Source organism: Dipteris shenzhenensis, chromosome 8 (genome assembly GCF_047967505.1).
Source record: "Dipteris shenzhenensis isolate YYH24624 ecotype China chromosome 8, Dip_SZ_1.0, whole genome shotgun sequence".
Classification (NCBI taxonomy): domain Eukaryota; kingdom Viridiplantae; phylum Streptophyta; class Polypodiopsida; order Gleicheniales; family Dipteridaceae; genus Dipteris; species Dipteris shenzhenensis.
The window spans coordinates 43,056,992-43,071,647 of record NC_141603.1 but is presented as its reverse complement, the minus strand read 5'-3'; the positions used below and the strand labels follow the sequence as shown (position 1 = coordinate 43,071,647).

The following is a 14,656-nucleotide window of genomic DNA, read 5'->3' as shown; positions in this document are numbered from 1 at the left end:
GGAGAGGCTCGGCCATTCCTTACTGGCCATATCTTTTGCTGCCCCCTAGCTGAGCTAACCCCCTAGCTAGGTTGGGGTTTCAGCCCAACTAGGGGTTAACCCTGGGTTGGGTTAACCTTTGTCGAGGTTCGGTTAGGTGAGAGTTAACCTAGGTTAGGTTAACTGGTGCGGTGCTGGCGGCGTTGGTGGAGTTGACAACGGATGGTGACGAGGCTAAGGTGATGGGCGAAGATGTTGGGGTGACAGGTGAGGCTGAGGTTGACGGGTGAGAGAGGCTGAGTGACGGAGGGAGGGAGAGAGAGAGAGAGAGAGAATTCCAATTTTTTGGAAGATTTTGTTTCTTGACTTGCTTGTTTATTTTTGCTTAGTCACCTTCTTCCTCTCTTCTTTATTTCTTGTTTTCTTTCTCTTTTGTTTATTTGACGTATTTTAGTAAGCACTGGGTTTGCCCAAGAGACTCTGCGGGTCTTTGGAAACCCAATATAGCTGCTTATGCTCGGGCACTGATGACGACATAAGTGTTGCTTTGCTTGCTAAGTATGTCTTCCTTTTGTTTTTCATAAAAGTTTTTGTTTCTCTTTTTTCTTCTCTTTCTTTTTCTCTTTTATTTTCTGTGTAGATTTTTGGTCTTTAGAACAACAAAAAATCTGAATTTGTATGATTGGACTTATTCTAGTCTTACAAAGGTATATAAACCTCCCAATTTGATGGTTCTTGGAGACATACTCTAAGCATATCCTCCATAACCTGATTCACACTCTTTGTTTACCCATTAGATTGAGGATGATTAGCCGAGCACAAGTTTAAGGTAGTTTCCAATTTCTTGAAAACCACTTGCTAGAAGTGTCCAATCTAAAGAATAATCGATTGCTTTGCTAATTGTAGTGTCTTTACGTTTGTCCTAGGTATAAATCACGCAAGTTTGAGCACTTTGTTGCTTTGATGGAGAATTAGTTTGGATGCCGGTTCCTGCTCTACAAAGTGGTTATATAAGCTTAAACACAAATCAGATGGGTCTATAGACAAGTACAAAGACCGTCTTGTTGCAAAGGGTTATTTGCAGAAGCAGGTCATAGATTATGATGAGCCTTGTGCTCCACTTCTTGTATGACTACCATTTAGGGGTGTGATTGCAATGGCTGCATTTCATGGATGGAATATCCATGAGTTGGTCATTAAATTTGCATTTTGGAATGGGGACCTCCTGGAGGAGGTTTATGTGCATCAACCCATTGGTTTTGTGAAACCTAGCAAGGAAGACAAGGTTTGTAGGTTGAAGGCGGCCTTTGTATGGTTTGAGGCAGGCTCCTAGAGCGTGGTATGCAAAAATTGATGCCTTTTTGACCAACCAAGGTACACAGAATAGTCCAAATGAGAGAACCCTCTATGTCAAGAAAGATGGGGTGATTTGCTCATTATTGTTTGTATGTTGATGACATGCTGCTTATGGGTACCAATGCTGCAAAGATTGAAGATTTTAAGGCTGAATTGTAGAAGACATTTGAAATGTTTGATTGGGGGCTGCTACATTATTATTTGGGCATTGAATTTGTGCAATATGACAAAGGCATTGATTTGTTGTAGTCCAAGTACATTGGGGAAACTGGTTGAATTATTCAGATCCAAAATTGCAAGCCCATTTCAACTTCTATGGAGTCAGGGCTGAACCTGTCCATGCATGATGCCATTGATCGGCTTGGTGGCACCATTTACAGCCAGGCTGTGGGATCCCTAATTTACTTGTGTAATACGTGGCTAGGCGTTCAGTATGCAGTATCCTAAGTAAGCAGATCTATGCACAGCCCAAAGACTTCACATTGGCAGGCTGTGAAGCATGTGTTCAGATACCTGCAGGGTACTAGTCTCTTGGTTTGCTATTTCGTGGGGGGTAACTTACATTTACATGTTCACAACGACTCGGATTAGGCTGAAGACTTTATCACTAGGCAGTCAATTGGTTGGATATTCACGCATTTCTTGGCTCCGTAAGAAACAATCAACGGTTGCTATCTTATACAAGACACCTTCACCACCACAATGGAATGTGTTTGGTAGAGGTGTTTGTTGGCATATCTACATGCATCATTGGAGAAGCCTACTCCTATTCTCACTGACAATTACAATGCTATTGCCATGGCACAGAGTCCATGTTTCATGCATGCACGAAACACATAAAGATGCATTATCACTAGGTCGGGGAGCGGCTACATGCGGCAAAGATCAGCTTGGTCTTTGGCCCAACATATCAAAATGTGGCGGATGTTTTCACCAAAGCATTACCTCATCCAAAGTTTGAGACAATCTTTGAACTTATATCCCTTTAGTGGTTGATATTATTGGTTGTACGGTTTGACATGGACACCGTAGGGGGGCGTCAGAAATATTAATCTCTAAGGTAGTGGCCAATGTAATAAGGGACTAGGGGCGCCTTTTTTTGTTACCTCTTTTTTCTTCTCTTTTGTTTTTCTCTTTTATCGTCTTTGTAGAATTTTGGACTTTAGATCAACCAAAAAGCTAAATTTGTATGATTGGATATATTTTAGTCTTATAAAGGTATATTTTGACCTCAATTAGAGGTTGAGTTTGTGGGTGAGCTAGTCATCACACATGTTTTGGCCCTACTTAGGGTTCATTCTAGGTTTTGTCTCTATGATGACCCTAGTGTTGTGCTTCATTCTTGCTACTGCAATCTAATTCTGCTTCCTTTAGCTTCGTGTTCTCTTGAACTCTTGCTTCCATTTCCAACAAGTATTCACTAACATCTCTTGCATATCTAGTAAGTAAATCCTTAGCTAAATACCTTTCAATCCAACTGTCATAGGAGACCTGGGTTGATATCCATACATAAGCATAAAGGGACTATAGCCACTAGCTGTACGCTTCACACAATTGTAGGCAAATTCCATCAGTGGAATAGACTTCTACCAATCAGATGGCCTCTTGGAGATGTATGCGGCGAAGCATATCTTTTTGTTTGCTCATCAAACTCATGATGATTAGCGAAACTCATACTCAAGTGGTTATTAACTTGTCAAACACTTTCTGCTACAGAGCTTCAGATCTTTGTCACTAATCTACACTACTATTCAACAAACTGATGAGCCAACTAAGTAGCCTTCATGGTGGTCTATGGAAGTAAGAATCTTGCCATCTTTATCAGTCTATCCACCGGTACCTAGATAGCATCAGTCTATCCACCGGTACCCAACTAGCATCATGCCCTTGTTGGGTTCATGGTTGTCCACAGTGAAGTCCATGGAAATACTCTCCCATTTACTTCCAGGGATGTTTAGAGACTGCAACAACCCTCCAAATTCCCGGATGACCTATGGTTTGAGTGTCATGACATTTTATATGGAATCTTTTTCCTAACCTATGCGTCATTAGGAACACAAACCTTTCCATTTTGGAATAGGAAGCCACCTAAATAGATGGTATGATCGAGCTTTGTGTTTGGAGCGGTTGCCAATATCAACAGAAATGACTATTGGTCCTACGTAGCCCTCTTAGGAAAATCTATCTCGGTAAAACTCAAAGAGTTTACCTCCCCGAAGCAACGCAAAGCATCGAAAATCTTGTTTAAGCTACTCTTCGATATCTAATTTCCATATCAAAATCTTGCATCAATCAGCCCACCGTGCCTTGCTTCGCCTCAACTCAGATATGTATTTGATAGACTTGTGGTCTGTCAATACAACAAACTTGGCTCCATAGAGATAGTGTCTCCAAGTTTTCAATGCATACCGCATATAATTTCTTTTCTTGAGTAGGCTATTGAACGTGAGTTTCATCTAGCTTTTTACCCTTAAAAGCTACAGGTAGGTCCTCTTGGAATAAGGTTGCACCTGCCGTAAAATCACTAGCATCAGCCATGACCATGAATGGTTTGCTAGGATCCAATAAAGCTAATATAGGTGCTTCTTTCACCTTAAACTTGAGAGTTTGGAAAGCCTCATCAAGCTTATCATTCCAAGAGATAGGATTGTTGGACTGAAGTTCACGTACCTCAAGGAGGTTTGTCAGAGGAATGGTTAGCTTTGAATAATCCCTCACTGAAATCCTAAGAAAGTGTTACCTCACCAATGCGACTCAAATCTTGTTCAAGCTACCCTTCCGATATCTAATCTCCATTTCAAAATCTTATGTCGATTTAGCTAGATCACACATATATTTGATATACTCGTGTTCTGTCAATACAACAAAGTTGGCTCCATACAACTAATATTTAAATAGCTGCATATAATTCCTTTTCTTGAGGAGGCCACCGAATTTAAGTGTCATCTAGCTTTTAATTCTCAAAAGCTATAGGTCGGTCCTTTTAGAATAAGGTTGCGCCTATTGCAAAATTATGAGCATCAGTCTCGACCATGAATGGTCGGCTAGGATCTAGTAAAACCGTTATAGGTGTTTCTTTCACCTTAAACTTGAGAATTTGGAAAGCCTCATCAAGCTTATCGTTCTAGGAGACAAGACTATTGGACTGAAGTCCACGTCTTTTAAGGAGGTTCAAAGGAACGGCTAGCTGTGAATAATCCCTCACTGACTTCCTAAGAAAGACAGTGAGTCCTAGGGACTTTGCCTTATTGTCTGAGGAGCAGGCCAATCCAATACCTTATTGGATCCTCTTATGGTCAATGCTCAAGCTCTCTTGAGAAAATTTTGTCCGAGATACAAGAGTTCTTTACGAAAGAGCTTACTCTCAAGACTCCTTCATATACAACTTCTTATGCCTATGTCACTAAACACAATGCGGAGATGCTCGACATGCTCATCAAGAGAATAGTTGCATACCATGATATCCTGTGAGGATACCACTCAGATTTTCCCAGATATTCATGATGGATATTGTTCATCATTCCCTTAAAGGTCATAGGAGCTTCTGGGAGTCTCATAATGGTCATCTCTAGTTCAAGATCCGGTCTTATAGACGTCTTCCTCAGCTATGCATATGTAGTGGTAACCAGAACGAAGGTCAATCTTCGTAAAATAGGCAGCTCCTTGCAGCCTCCTATCAATCAAGTCATACACCTTGGGAAGGTGATATTGGTTCTTGATTATAACTTTGTTCAGCTTGGTGTAGTTTACGCACATTCTCCAACTTTTCTCCATCATGTGCTTAAATAACACCGGAGCACCTTAGGGAGATTAATTTTTCTAATCTGCCCTAATCGTAGATATTCTAACTACTACTTCGATGTATCTCATCTTCTTCCATGTGACTCATCCTATAAGGCGCCACGCTTAAAGCGTGAGCTCCTGGAACCAACTCTATTTACCATTCTAACGGATGGTAAACCAAGCGGGAAGTTGGATGGGTGTGCACGTTTCCCATGCATCCAACTTAGAAGATTCATTCACCTTTGGAGTAACTCTTGATAGTGAACGAAATCTGTGCTGCATGTCAATCCCAAATCTGCTTTCCCACTGGTAGACATGGTCACTTGGTTGTGTTGGTACCCCTACCTTCTGCACAAGTTCAATGTTCAAGAAATTCTTGAGTCAACTAGGATGTGGTTCTATATGATCGAACTGTATATGCGAATAAGGTCATTGGGTTTGAATACTTTCAAATTAAAATTACAATCTTTCTTGCAAAGACTTTGATCTAACTCCATGGTATGAACGGAAGAAATAGTGTTCCCTTTGACCTCGGTCAAAGTAGAATTCTTTGTCTTAAATTGCATCCGCATATGCCCCTTTTGTCTGCAAAGGAAGCAACGACCTTCCTTCACGTATTGAAGGGTTTGTTAAGCTTTCCTTACTCACTTTGCAGCTGACTCAAGTAGAGTTTGTGAAGGACTCTGGCTTGGGTTTGCGTAGCCCTAGTAGGACGGAAGCGCCTCTTCCACCATAGGTTCTTTTTGTTGGTAACCTGGTACGCTGAGTTTTTTGCAAAGAACTCCTCTTTAGCCATGGTGTCAGTCGTGTAGGAGAAGAAGGGTATCTTCTCCCACCCTTTGTGTGTGACCTACCTTGGATGGTCAGAACCACTCTCTTGGGTCCATCTGAATCTCTCGAAAAGGGTGGCCCTCCTAGAGCCAGAGTCGCCACCGAGACACCCCCTGATCCGGGATGCTAGGGGGGTCGATAAACCATGACTTGCCTAGACGCCCCACTATCTTGATCAGCTGCTAATGTAATGTGTCTAGGCTCCCATCCATCTCTAGGTCTCCCTCTAACAGTGACTGGAGAAGCCCTCCTATTCGTACTCTAAAGAAACCGACCCAACCACTACCGTGCCACATCATGACCCGTAGAGTGACACCTATCCTAGAGAAGCTCCCAGCCATCTGCTGACTGCCCAAGTCTGCAAAGCTGCCCTCAATGCCTTTGGTATGGATGTGCCTATCTCCCCCATCTGGTGCCCAGCTCCTCGGAAGTGAGAGTTAGCCATTAGATGCGCCTCATGGTTGGGTGGGAGTTTGCTCCAAGCTTCAAACAAGCTGGTTGGTCCGCTATCCCACTAAGCCCAACCTATGTGAGTCCGCTATCCGAGCATACAACCATCCTGATTCCAGACTTCTGGGTGCCAAATGATGGGCTGGCGCTCAAACTCCTCTCTACACCGCGGTGGGGCCGGTATGAGTCCTGCCCATCTCTGGCAGACCCTAAAAAGGATCCGCATTAGTGGGGATCCCCTCCTTGTGAGAGGGCCTCCGAGAAGAGCCACCGATGGGACTGCTACCACACTGACCGCCTGTGAATGAGGTATTTCTGAGAAGCCCCCTTTGTAGGAGGAGATTTTAGGGCTCTATACTTGGGGTAAGGCTGCGAACTATTAGCTTCCCCAAAAGGGCTGATTGCTCATAGAATCTTCACTGGGATTGAAGTTGGATTCTTGTATGTTGGACATACATATGAGGATATCGATCAGGTTTTTAGCACAGTCTCAAGAGAGCTAAAAAGGCAGGGATCTGCAAACAATAGATGAATTGATATCGAGATGGGGGAGGCAAATTGTTGGGCTAAAGGAAAGTATAGTATGCTCCAAGCTCGAAAGAATGTACAATTCGAGAAGCTTTATTCAGCCTTTCCTACAAAAGGGTGGTGATGCTCTCAAAGGTCATAGCATTCCACATTACTTTCGCTTTTTTTTGAAGGATGAAAAACCAGTAATCCAATGACAATTCTATTCTATTGACACAAAATGGGAACTTGAAGATCTTTATAGTCTCTTAACTTCAATTATGAGCGAAGAAATGCATCCAAAATGGGCTCCTGTACAAGAGTCTACTGATAAATTGCAATCGTTTATCAAATGGAAAAAAGAAATGATGGTAAAATATTCTTCTTGGCAGGCAAAAATACAGTGGTAATTGAAAAAACACAAGAATTGATAGAATATCTTGGAAAAATGCGAAAAGGAAATGTTGAGAAAGAATGCACTTCATTTTGGCCAGATGTTGGGAACGCCTTGCATCCAACTCTAGACTTTGGAAATGAGTTCGAATCGCTACTTCCACGTCCATTTTGTGGACTAGCCAGAGAAAAGAGAGAGTTTATGCCAAAAGTATAATATTTTGTTGCAATTTGACCTTCGGATGATGACTGAGCGTATCTAATTGCATCCTCGAGGTTTTTACTTTGGTTGTTCTTCACCTATAACTTGTGTTCTTTTGCTGAAACATTTATGAAGAATCCACACAGGGTAGTAGGATCCATATATGAGGCTTTGGATTGTAGATCTCTAAACCGCTGTAGGTAGGTATCAAATCACAACTTTTCTATAGTTAAGTTTGTGAACTTAGAGATGGGATCAACTGATGCTCTGGGTCAAGGAATTCTTCCTCGAATACGTGTTCGAAATCAGCCTAATTTTTCGGCTTTTCCTTTAACTCATGCCATCAAGCTAACGCTTTGCCCTTGAATATCCCTTGTGGCATTTGTATCTTAATTGCATTGGAAAGGGGATGAAAGGAGAAGTGTATTGCCGCTGGTTCAACCATGCATCAGTGCATTTAGGAGTGCCCTCCTCCTCACTTGCAAAGGTTCTTTAGCGTAAAGGATGGTGCTATGGGTATACTCCCACCGGGTACCGCTACCAAGCCCGTAACTGTGGCTTGTAGCACTGCAATCGTGGAGTTTTGGCTCTGAACAAGTCCTCTAAGTTCTTCATTTGTTTATTGAAAGGGAACTTCAGCTCCTCGTGCTCCTTCGTCACGAGGTTTACCTTCTTCGAAATCACTCTCTTCACCCTCCTCTCTGTGAGGCTTTTCAAGTGGAGGCATGCTGGCTGTAGGTTCCTCATGCATGTGGTTCCCTTCTGCCATGGCTAGGAGAATTGGAGAGGTATGCGAGGATAGAAAGGAGGGGAATAATTCTAGATAAGAGAATAGGAAGGAGAGCAGATGGAGTCTGCACAGAATTATGTGCTCAGAAAGAGAGAGGATCTGACGAGGTAATTCACTGTCAAACAGGTCCACAATCACTGCTGTAGCTTTGAGGTAATCTGCAACTGGTTTGCTGCTGGTAAGAGAGGCTGTACGACTGGAAATTTTCTGTTATGGCACCCTGGTTTAATCCACTGTCTTCTGTAGGATCAATCTCCTGGTTCAGGTCTTCTGTAGCAATGAGGGGGCTCGTTAGAAATCTGCTGGCTATCACTAGAGGGCTTATCGTACAGCCCTGTTCAGGTTCTCAAAAAGCAATCGCATCCTATAGCAACCCCTCATAGGATTGCCTAACAGACTGACCCTGCAGAAGCTTCTTTACCCTGATTTCCTGTTGGACAGCCACAGCATAAAATGCTGAGTTGCTGTTTAATCACTCCACCTTGGTCTGGGTGAGTTCTTACAGCAGAGTTTAATTCTATTTTCCCTACATCGTATCTCATGAATCAAAATAGATTCTACTTCATAACACAACAGCAACCTGCAGAAACACATTGCACTGAGGGAACTCATGATCCACCATGTAGAAGGCAAGTGTCTAGGCTCAAGATCCAAATCAGACCATCCACTGGTGTGTACCTACTAAATACCAGCACAAGAGCCTTGGCCACTGTTATGTAAATGAGCATCCCGCTGTATGGAAAGCATCCTGGCTAAATATGGCCAATTGGCCCTTTGGTAGTGTTCAATTCCTCTAGCCCCATGTTAGCCTGCTTCCCTTAATCCCAGGGCCCCCTAACCCTTCTGATTTAAGTCCAGTAATCCGAGGATTAGCGTCTAGGTACGTGACACCCTCCTTCCCTTGTCTCTATTTCTCTCTCCTTGTTCTTTCATTCGTTTTACAAAAAAAAAAAATTTGGGTAAGGTCTTTCTTATGAAGGTATGTATATATATCAAATTTATTAGGCTTCTAACTCATAAATCTGACCTTTCTGTTTATGGCACTGTGCTATCTGATACTGTACAGGAAGAATGTTTTTAGACTTCTTCAAATTAGAACATTTGCGCGTTCTCGTACACTAACCAGAGATCGTAAGGCAACAGCTGAAAGCAAATGTTTGCAGAACGAAAAGAATGAACATCTGGACTGGTGGGAGCAGGTGAGAAAAAGGGTTATCTGTTTATAACTGGTTGCAATGATCAGGAAAAACCTACCAAAAGTCTCTCTCTCTCTCTCTCTCTCTTTTGGGGGGGGTGTATCTATGCTTTCAGTTGCTAGAACGCATGCTCTCAACCAAAATGGAACCTTTGTTTATAACAGAAAATGCAGCAGTTAAAAAGACCTATTGCTAAGGAACTGACAAAGAGGCTGGATTACACCAACTTGCTTGGACTTGATGATAAGTTGAAGAATGGCAGGTGTGCCAAATCTGTCGCCATTTTAATGGAGTACTGTACTAGGCATTACAGCCTTCTAGCTTGTTTCTAGTACTTATTGTTAACGTAGGTGTTTAGTCATTTTTATTGCATTCGTTTCTTTAGTGCATTTTTCCACAGCTTTTTGAATATATACCATGGAGGGGAAAGGGACGGAGGGGCAAGAATTATTTTGGATTTGTTTCTATGAATTGAATTATTCTGTGTAACAATGGTGACCTGTGCAACAATGGTGAACCTCTCAGTAATCTGCTCCACTCTTATTTTCATTTTACAATTCTTTTGTCAAATTATTATTTTCAACCTGAAAAAATCTCTCTAGTCATCAGCTTGTGGGTCCTGTTTTTTTAGTACAGGTATGGAAGTGTATTTTTTTTCGTTTTTTCCTCAACACTCAATAATTCAATAGCTAGTGTGCTGACTTTGGTCATTGACGGGACAGTTTAAAAGAAGGCACTCTCAACTGTGAGCTTCTTGAAGTCAAAGGGAGGTTCCCTCGTGAAGTGTTACTTTGCAGAGTATGTTCAATCTCTTGTTTATCCTACCTTTTCTTTCTGGAACGTAATGTATCAATGCCCTGGTTTTTTTTTTGGTAAGTAATTAATAAACCATGCTATTCTCTTTCGCTATGAAGGAGAAACTTGATATAGAGAAAATACAGTATGTAAGAGTTGAGCAAACTTGTTGCCTCTTCCTCCTTCATAGCTAAAAGGAGCTCCTAACAACATTACCCTGCTTGTTTTTCTCTCTTTAGCTATCACGGAAAAGATTGATATAGAGAAAATACAGTACGTAAGGGTTGAGTGAAACTTGCTGCCTCTTCCATCTGTTCATGTAGAAAGTTATCTGATTTAGCAATGAAAAAGGAGTAATTGATATGAGAAAATGTCTGAAAGTCATCCAAGCCATGATGGTCTTGCAGAAAGGTAAGTGCAAATGCAGGTTACACCACCTGGAAGGTCTCGATGTTCCATTAAAGCTGATTTTACACAGATTTTAGACATATGGAAGTCAAGTACGACTTGGCAGCTTTACAGTCTTGTTAATTCATAGGGTTTTTCAGAACACCGAGATGCATGAGCTCATTCTTATTGTCTGAAGCACTATTAATTCTTACCATGGCACAGTAATCTTATTCAAACTGGACGTATAGAATATAATTCAATCCAAATTTATTCTCAGGCATATCATATCATTTCGGCGCATGCTGAGTCATCAAGGCATACTGTTCAACCCTTCGCTACTTTCGTCCATTCAACTTGTCATGCAAGCAGCCTTGCCAGCACACAAGCATGCATCCAAGGTGAGGCTATGGACTTGCAAGTCCTCAATAGAAGGAGGGCAATTGATCGTGCAAGCAAAGGTGAGTAAGCATCCATTTGGGCTTCATAAAGATGGTCATTCTGATAAGTTATCAGCAACCCATGATCTGTGCATTGACCAATGTGTGAGCGTGGAATGAATGGAACCTCTAAGGAGGCATGTGCACCCAAGACAACTACCAATACAAACAAACACCAGTACAAACTATCTTAGCCCATGCAGAGGACGAGAACTACGGTATAGTATCACTGGGTTGGTCCTCTGTATTCTGCCTGAGGAACTAAGTCCCTTGGGCGGCTGAGAAATGGATAAGAGGGTCTCGACATAGAGGTGGTGGTCGGTGCTGCAGTGGCATGACACCGGTGATAAAGCAGTGACGTCGGCATGCATGGTCCGTTGTGGTTTCCTAGTTGTGTCTCTCTGTCAGATGAGTGCCATTGTCACCCCTGCCAGCTGTGCCGCTGGTTTGGCAAACATGGAGGTAAGATCCCCAAGCTTGATCTGTGCATTGACACGCTGACGGGTCTGTCGTGTGTCTTGCTCCAAGCCTCTGCTAGGCTGTCTCTGAAACCGGCCTTCAGTTTCCTAAAGGGCAGTAGACTAGAACTTGCATTGCATATTCATTATTCACAGCCACATTGCATCATTTCCAACCACTTAACTTTAAACAATACCACTTAGAAACAACTTGAGAAATAACTGGATGGAGGCTAGAGTGCCCCTGCTCAATGAAAATAATACACAGTGCACCCACTGGCCCCAAATGCCTTGGCGCCCCTTACGGTATTTATTTAATGCTTCTGAATGGAAATGCTTTACAACAAGGGTTCAACCTTGCACTGTTTCTCTCTGCAAATCCTCTACTTGTCTTCAAGGCATCTAATCCCAGTGCACCACTAGCATTCCCACTGGCAAGGCATACTCAGGCACTCACTTCTGATCTGACACAACTTAGAGGCATTCAGGCATCCAAACCACTGGCAAACTGAGCTCAAGGCAGCCTCAAGGCTATCACATGCATTCACACTGTCCTTAGGCCTTCCACAGGATCACCCTGGCCTTTGGGTGCTTACTAGAACCTGTTGGAGTCCTGAAAGGACTGCACACAACACGCATGCACCGCAAAAAGCTGCAAAACAAGAAAGAACAAGGAAAAACCAAACCTAGAACCAACTCCCGCTGTCTGGGGGAGAGGGGTCAGCTCCTTCCTCGCACCTATCCTCTATCCAAGCTCCCCGCAGGGTGCAGGTGTCTTCCAGCAATCAGGAGAAGAGAGAAATGAAGGTAGAGAGCGGAGGGTGAACAAGAAAGAGCTGTAGAGGAAAGATGGTTCACAGATCTGCCCCGAAATGATTGCCTCGGGATCTGTGCCTGAGTCCTCCTAAGAGAAGGAGCCAAAAGCAATGGGGAAAGTTTCTCCTGCAGCCTCCACAGCTCCAGAACAGCTCCAAAAGCCACCACGCAGCCAAAAACATGTGCACAAAGGTCCAGCACAGCAAAAGACAACCCCAGGCACCTGCTGGAGGCAGCTGAACACGACCGCACGGATTCCATACAGTTCGTACGAAAATTTTCCAAAAGTTCAAAAATGAGCCCTGGCACTTCCTAGAAGTGCGTACTAGCCTTGGAATAGTCAAAACAATGTTAAAACGGCTGAAAACAGGCTTGAAACAGCTCAAAAACTGCACAAGAACAACTGAAAACGTTCTACACCTCTGGGAGAGTGAGGGGAGAGAGATGGAAGGTGGGGGAAGGGAATGCATACACATGCTTGACAAATGGCACCTCGTCCTTGCCATTTGCCCCTTCATTAAAGTCCTAACCCCCATACCAAGGACAACGTTGGTTGTCCTTGGGCCCAACTTTTAGACCCCTCTTTTAAAGCCTTTGCTTTGCCCCTAGGACCTAGTGGTGCACCTAGACTTTGCCCTTAGGAACTTCTAGGAAGTGTGCACTTCCTCTAGCCAGTCCCTCACGGCCAAACCATTACAACACTTAACCATGGTTAACCTTGGGTTAAGCGTAGGTTGAGTTACGAAGATACTTTACATCACTTTTCATGTCCTCTTTTCACGTCCTCGTGACAGTCTCCCTAGGGATTGCTAGTCCGTGCTATCCAACTAGGAAAAACTCAGTGATCACGCTCGGAGTGGAGTCTGGCTGGGCATCCCAATCACTTCTATGTGCTCTGAGTTGGGTAATGGACAAGTAGAAAATAAACAGGTGGTGGCTTTAATATGGCACAATATCGATCTCTTGCCTCGCGGTGCTTTTTCACAATTCATCAATTACCTTTACTTAGGATACGTTATGTAAATAACAGCTCAATAAGGCAAACTGTGCATGAAGTAGGAAGCAAGCCAAAGATAGAGATTGCTGCTTGAAACGGTTTACACCTTTCGTGGAATCAATAGACTAAAGACTCCCTAAGTGGTGGCGATTCTCCTTGGCGACACATTTTTTTCAAAAGAAGGCAATTCTCTTTATGTCACCCAGGGCACGAAAATGGCAGTAAAATGATGTCGGTGGCAAGATTTGAATGCGAGCTTCTTCATCATGATGATTGTTATAAAAGTTGAGAGCAGGAATACATGTAGATAATCTTCGTATAGTAGGGTTTTGGCGTAGTTTTGGCGTCGTAGAGAAAAAAAAGGTTATTATCCTCTCAATCATCTGTACACGTCTTCATCAAAAAAACTTTTCCTCACCAACCTCCACACAAAGCAATGAGGGAGAGATTTGTCATGAAAGAAAAGGCGCAAACGTGATGGAGGCAGGTTTCAACAGGACTTTAATCACATTGATATTGTCAACCTTGTGGCAAACAGTCCTCTGTGCATACGCCAAAGCCACCAAACAGGAACGGAAAGGGTGTTTGAAGTTGTCTTTCGAATAGAGCCAGACATTGCCATTTGCTAGGCGATCTACCTTGATTGCTACAATTGCTTATCCCGTGGTGGCTTCTTTAAAGTAGCTCAAAAGCAATGGCACAGATCTTGGTAATGGCACACAAGGAATTGGGGGCAAGTCAAAAACGTCAGGCAACCATCATGACTTGAACTAAGAGCTGCAACAGAGGATGTATCTCAAAAAAGTGCTGAAAAAATGTCAAGGGAGAGTGTAGCCACATTGTTAGGCTGAGAACATCAAGGACCCATTATCTCCAAAAGCAGTGACCTCCTCTGATACCAATTGTGAGAACTATGGGGAGAGAGAGGAACACTCTAGATCACATGATTGAGGTACAGAAACTCTGATATTGATTGATGGTGACAAGCAAGTACATGTGGCCTCATTTATAGGCTGGGCAAGCCTTATCTTCTCCACTCCTGACATCACTGACGATGTCACACACACAGAATCAAATCTACCTCAATATACACCCAAAGGTCAAGTGACCCTACAATCCCCCAAAAGACAAGTGGACTGTAGGAGGCTTTATAACCACAAATGTAGGACACTCTCACACTGGGACTCACACTTTAGCACACTAGGACTCCAATATCCAACATCTTTTGCCTTCAAGTACTTCAATGGCATCTTCTCTTTTCTGAACACATCTTCTG

The 14,656-nt window shown here is 43.0% G+C and overlaps 1 protein-coding gene across 1 annotated transcript in view; it reads left to right on the top strand.

The window, feature by feature from the left end:
- MSH1 (MUTL protein homolog 1) overlaps positions 1-14,656 on the top strand; it is a 198,707-nt gene that overhangs the window by 24,095 nt on the left and 159,956 nt on the right. Inside the window, exons 3-5 of the mRNA XM_087378347.1 lie at positions 9,358-9,490; positions 9,652-9,749; positions 10,210-10,285. Of these exons, the coding sequence (XP_087234473.1) occupies positions 9,358-9,490; positions 9,652-9,749; positions 10,210-10,285 (307 nt within the window). The remainder of the gene's footprint in view (positions 1-9,357; positions 9,491-9,651; positions 9,750-10,209; positions 10,286-14,656) is intronic.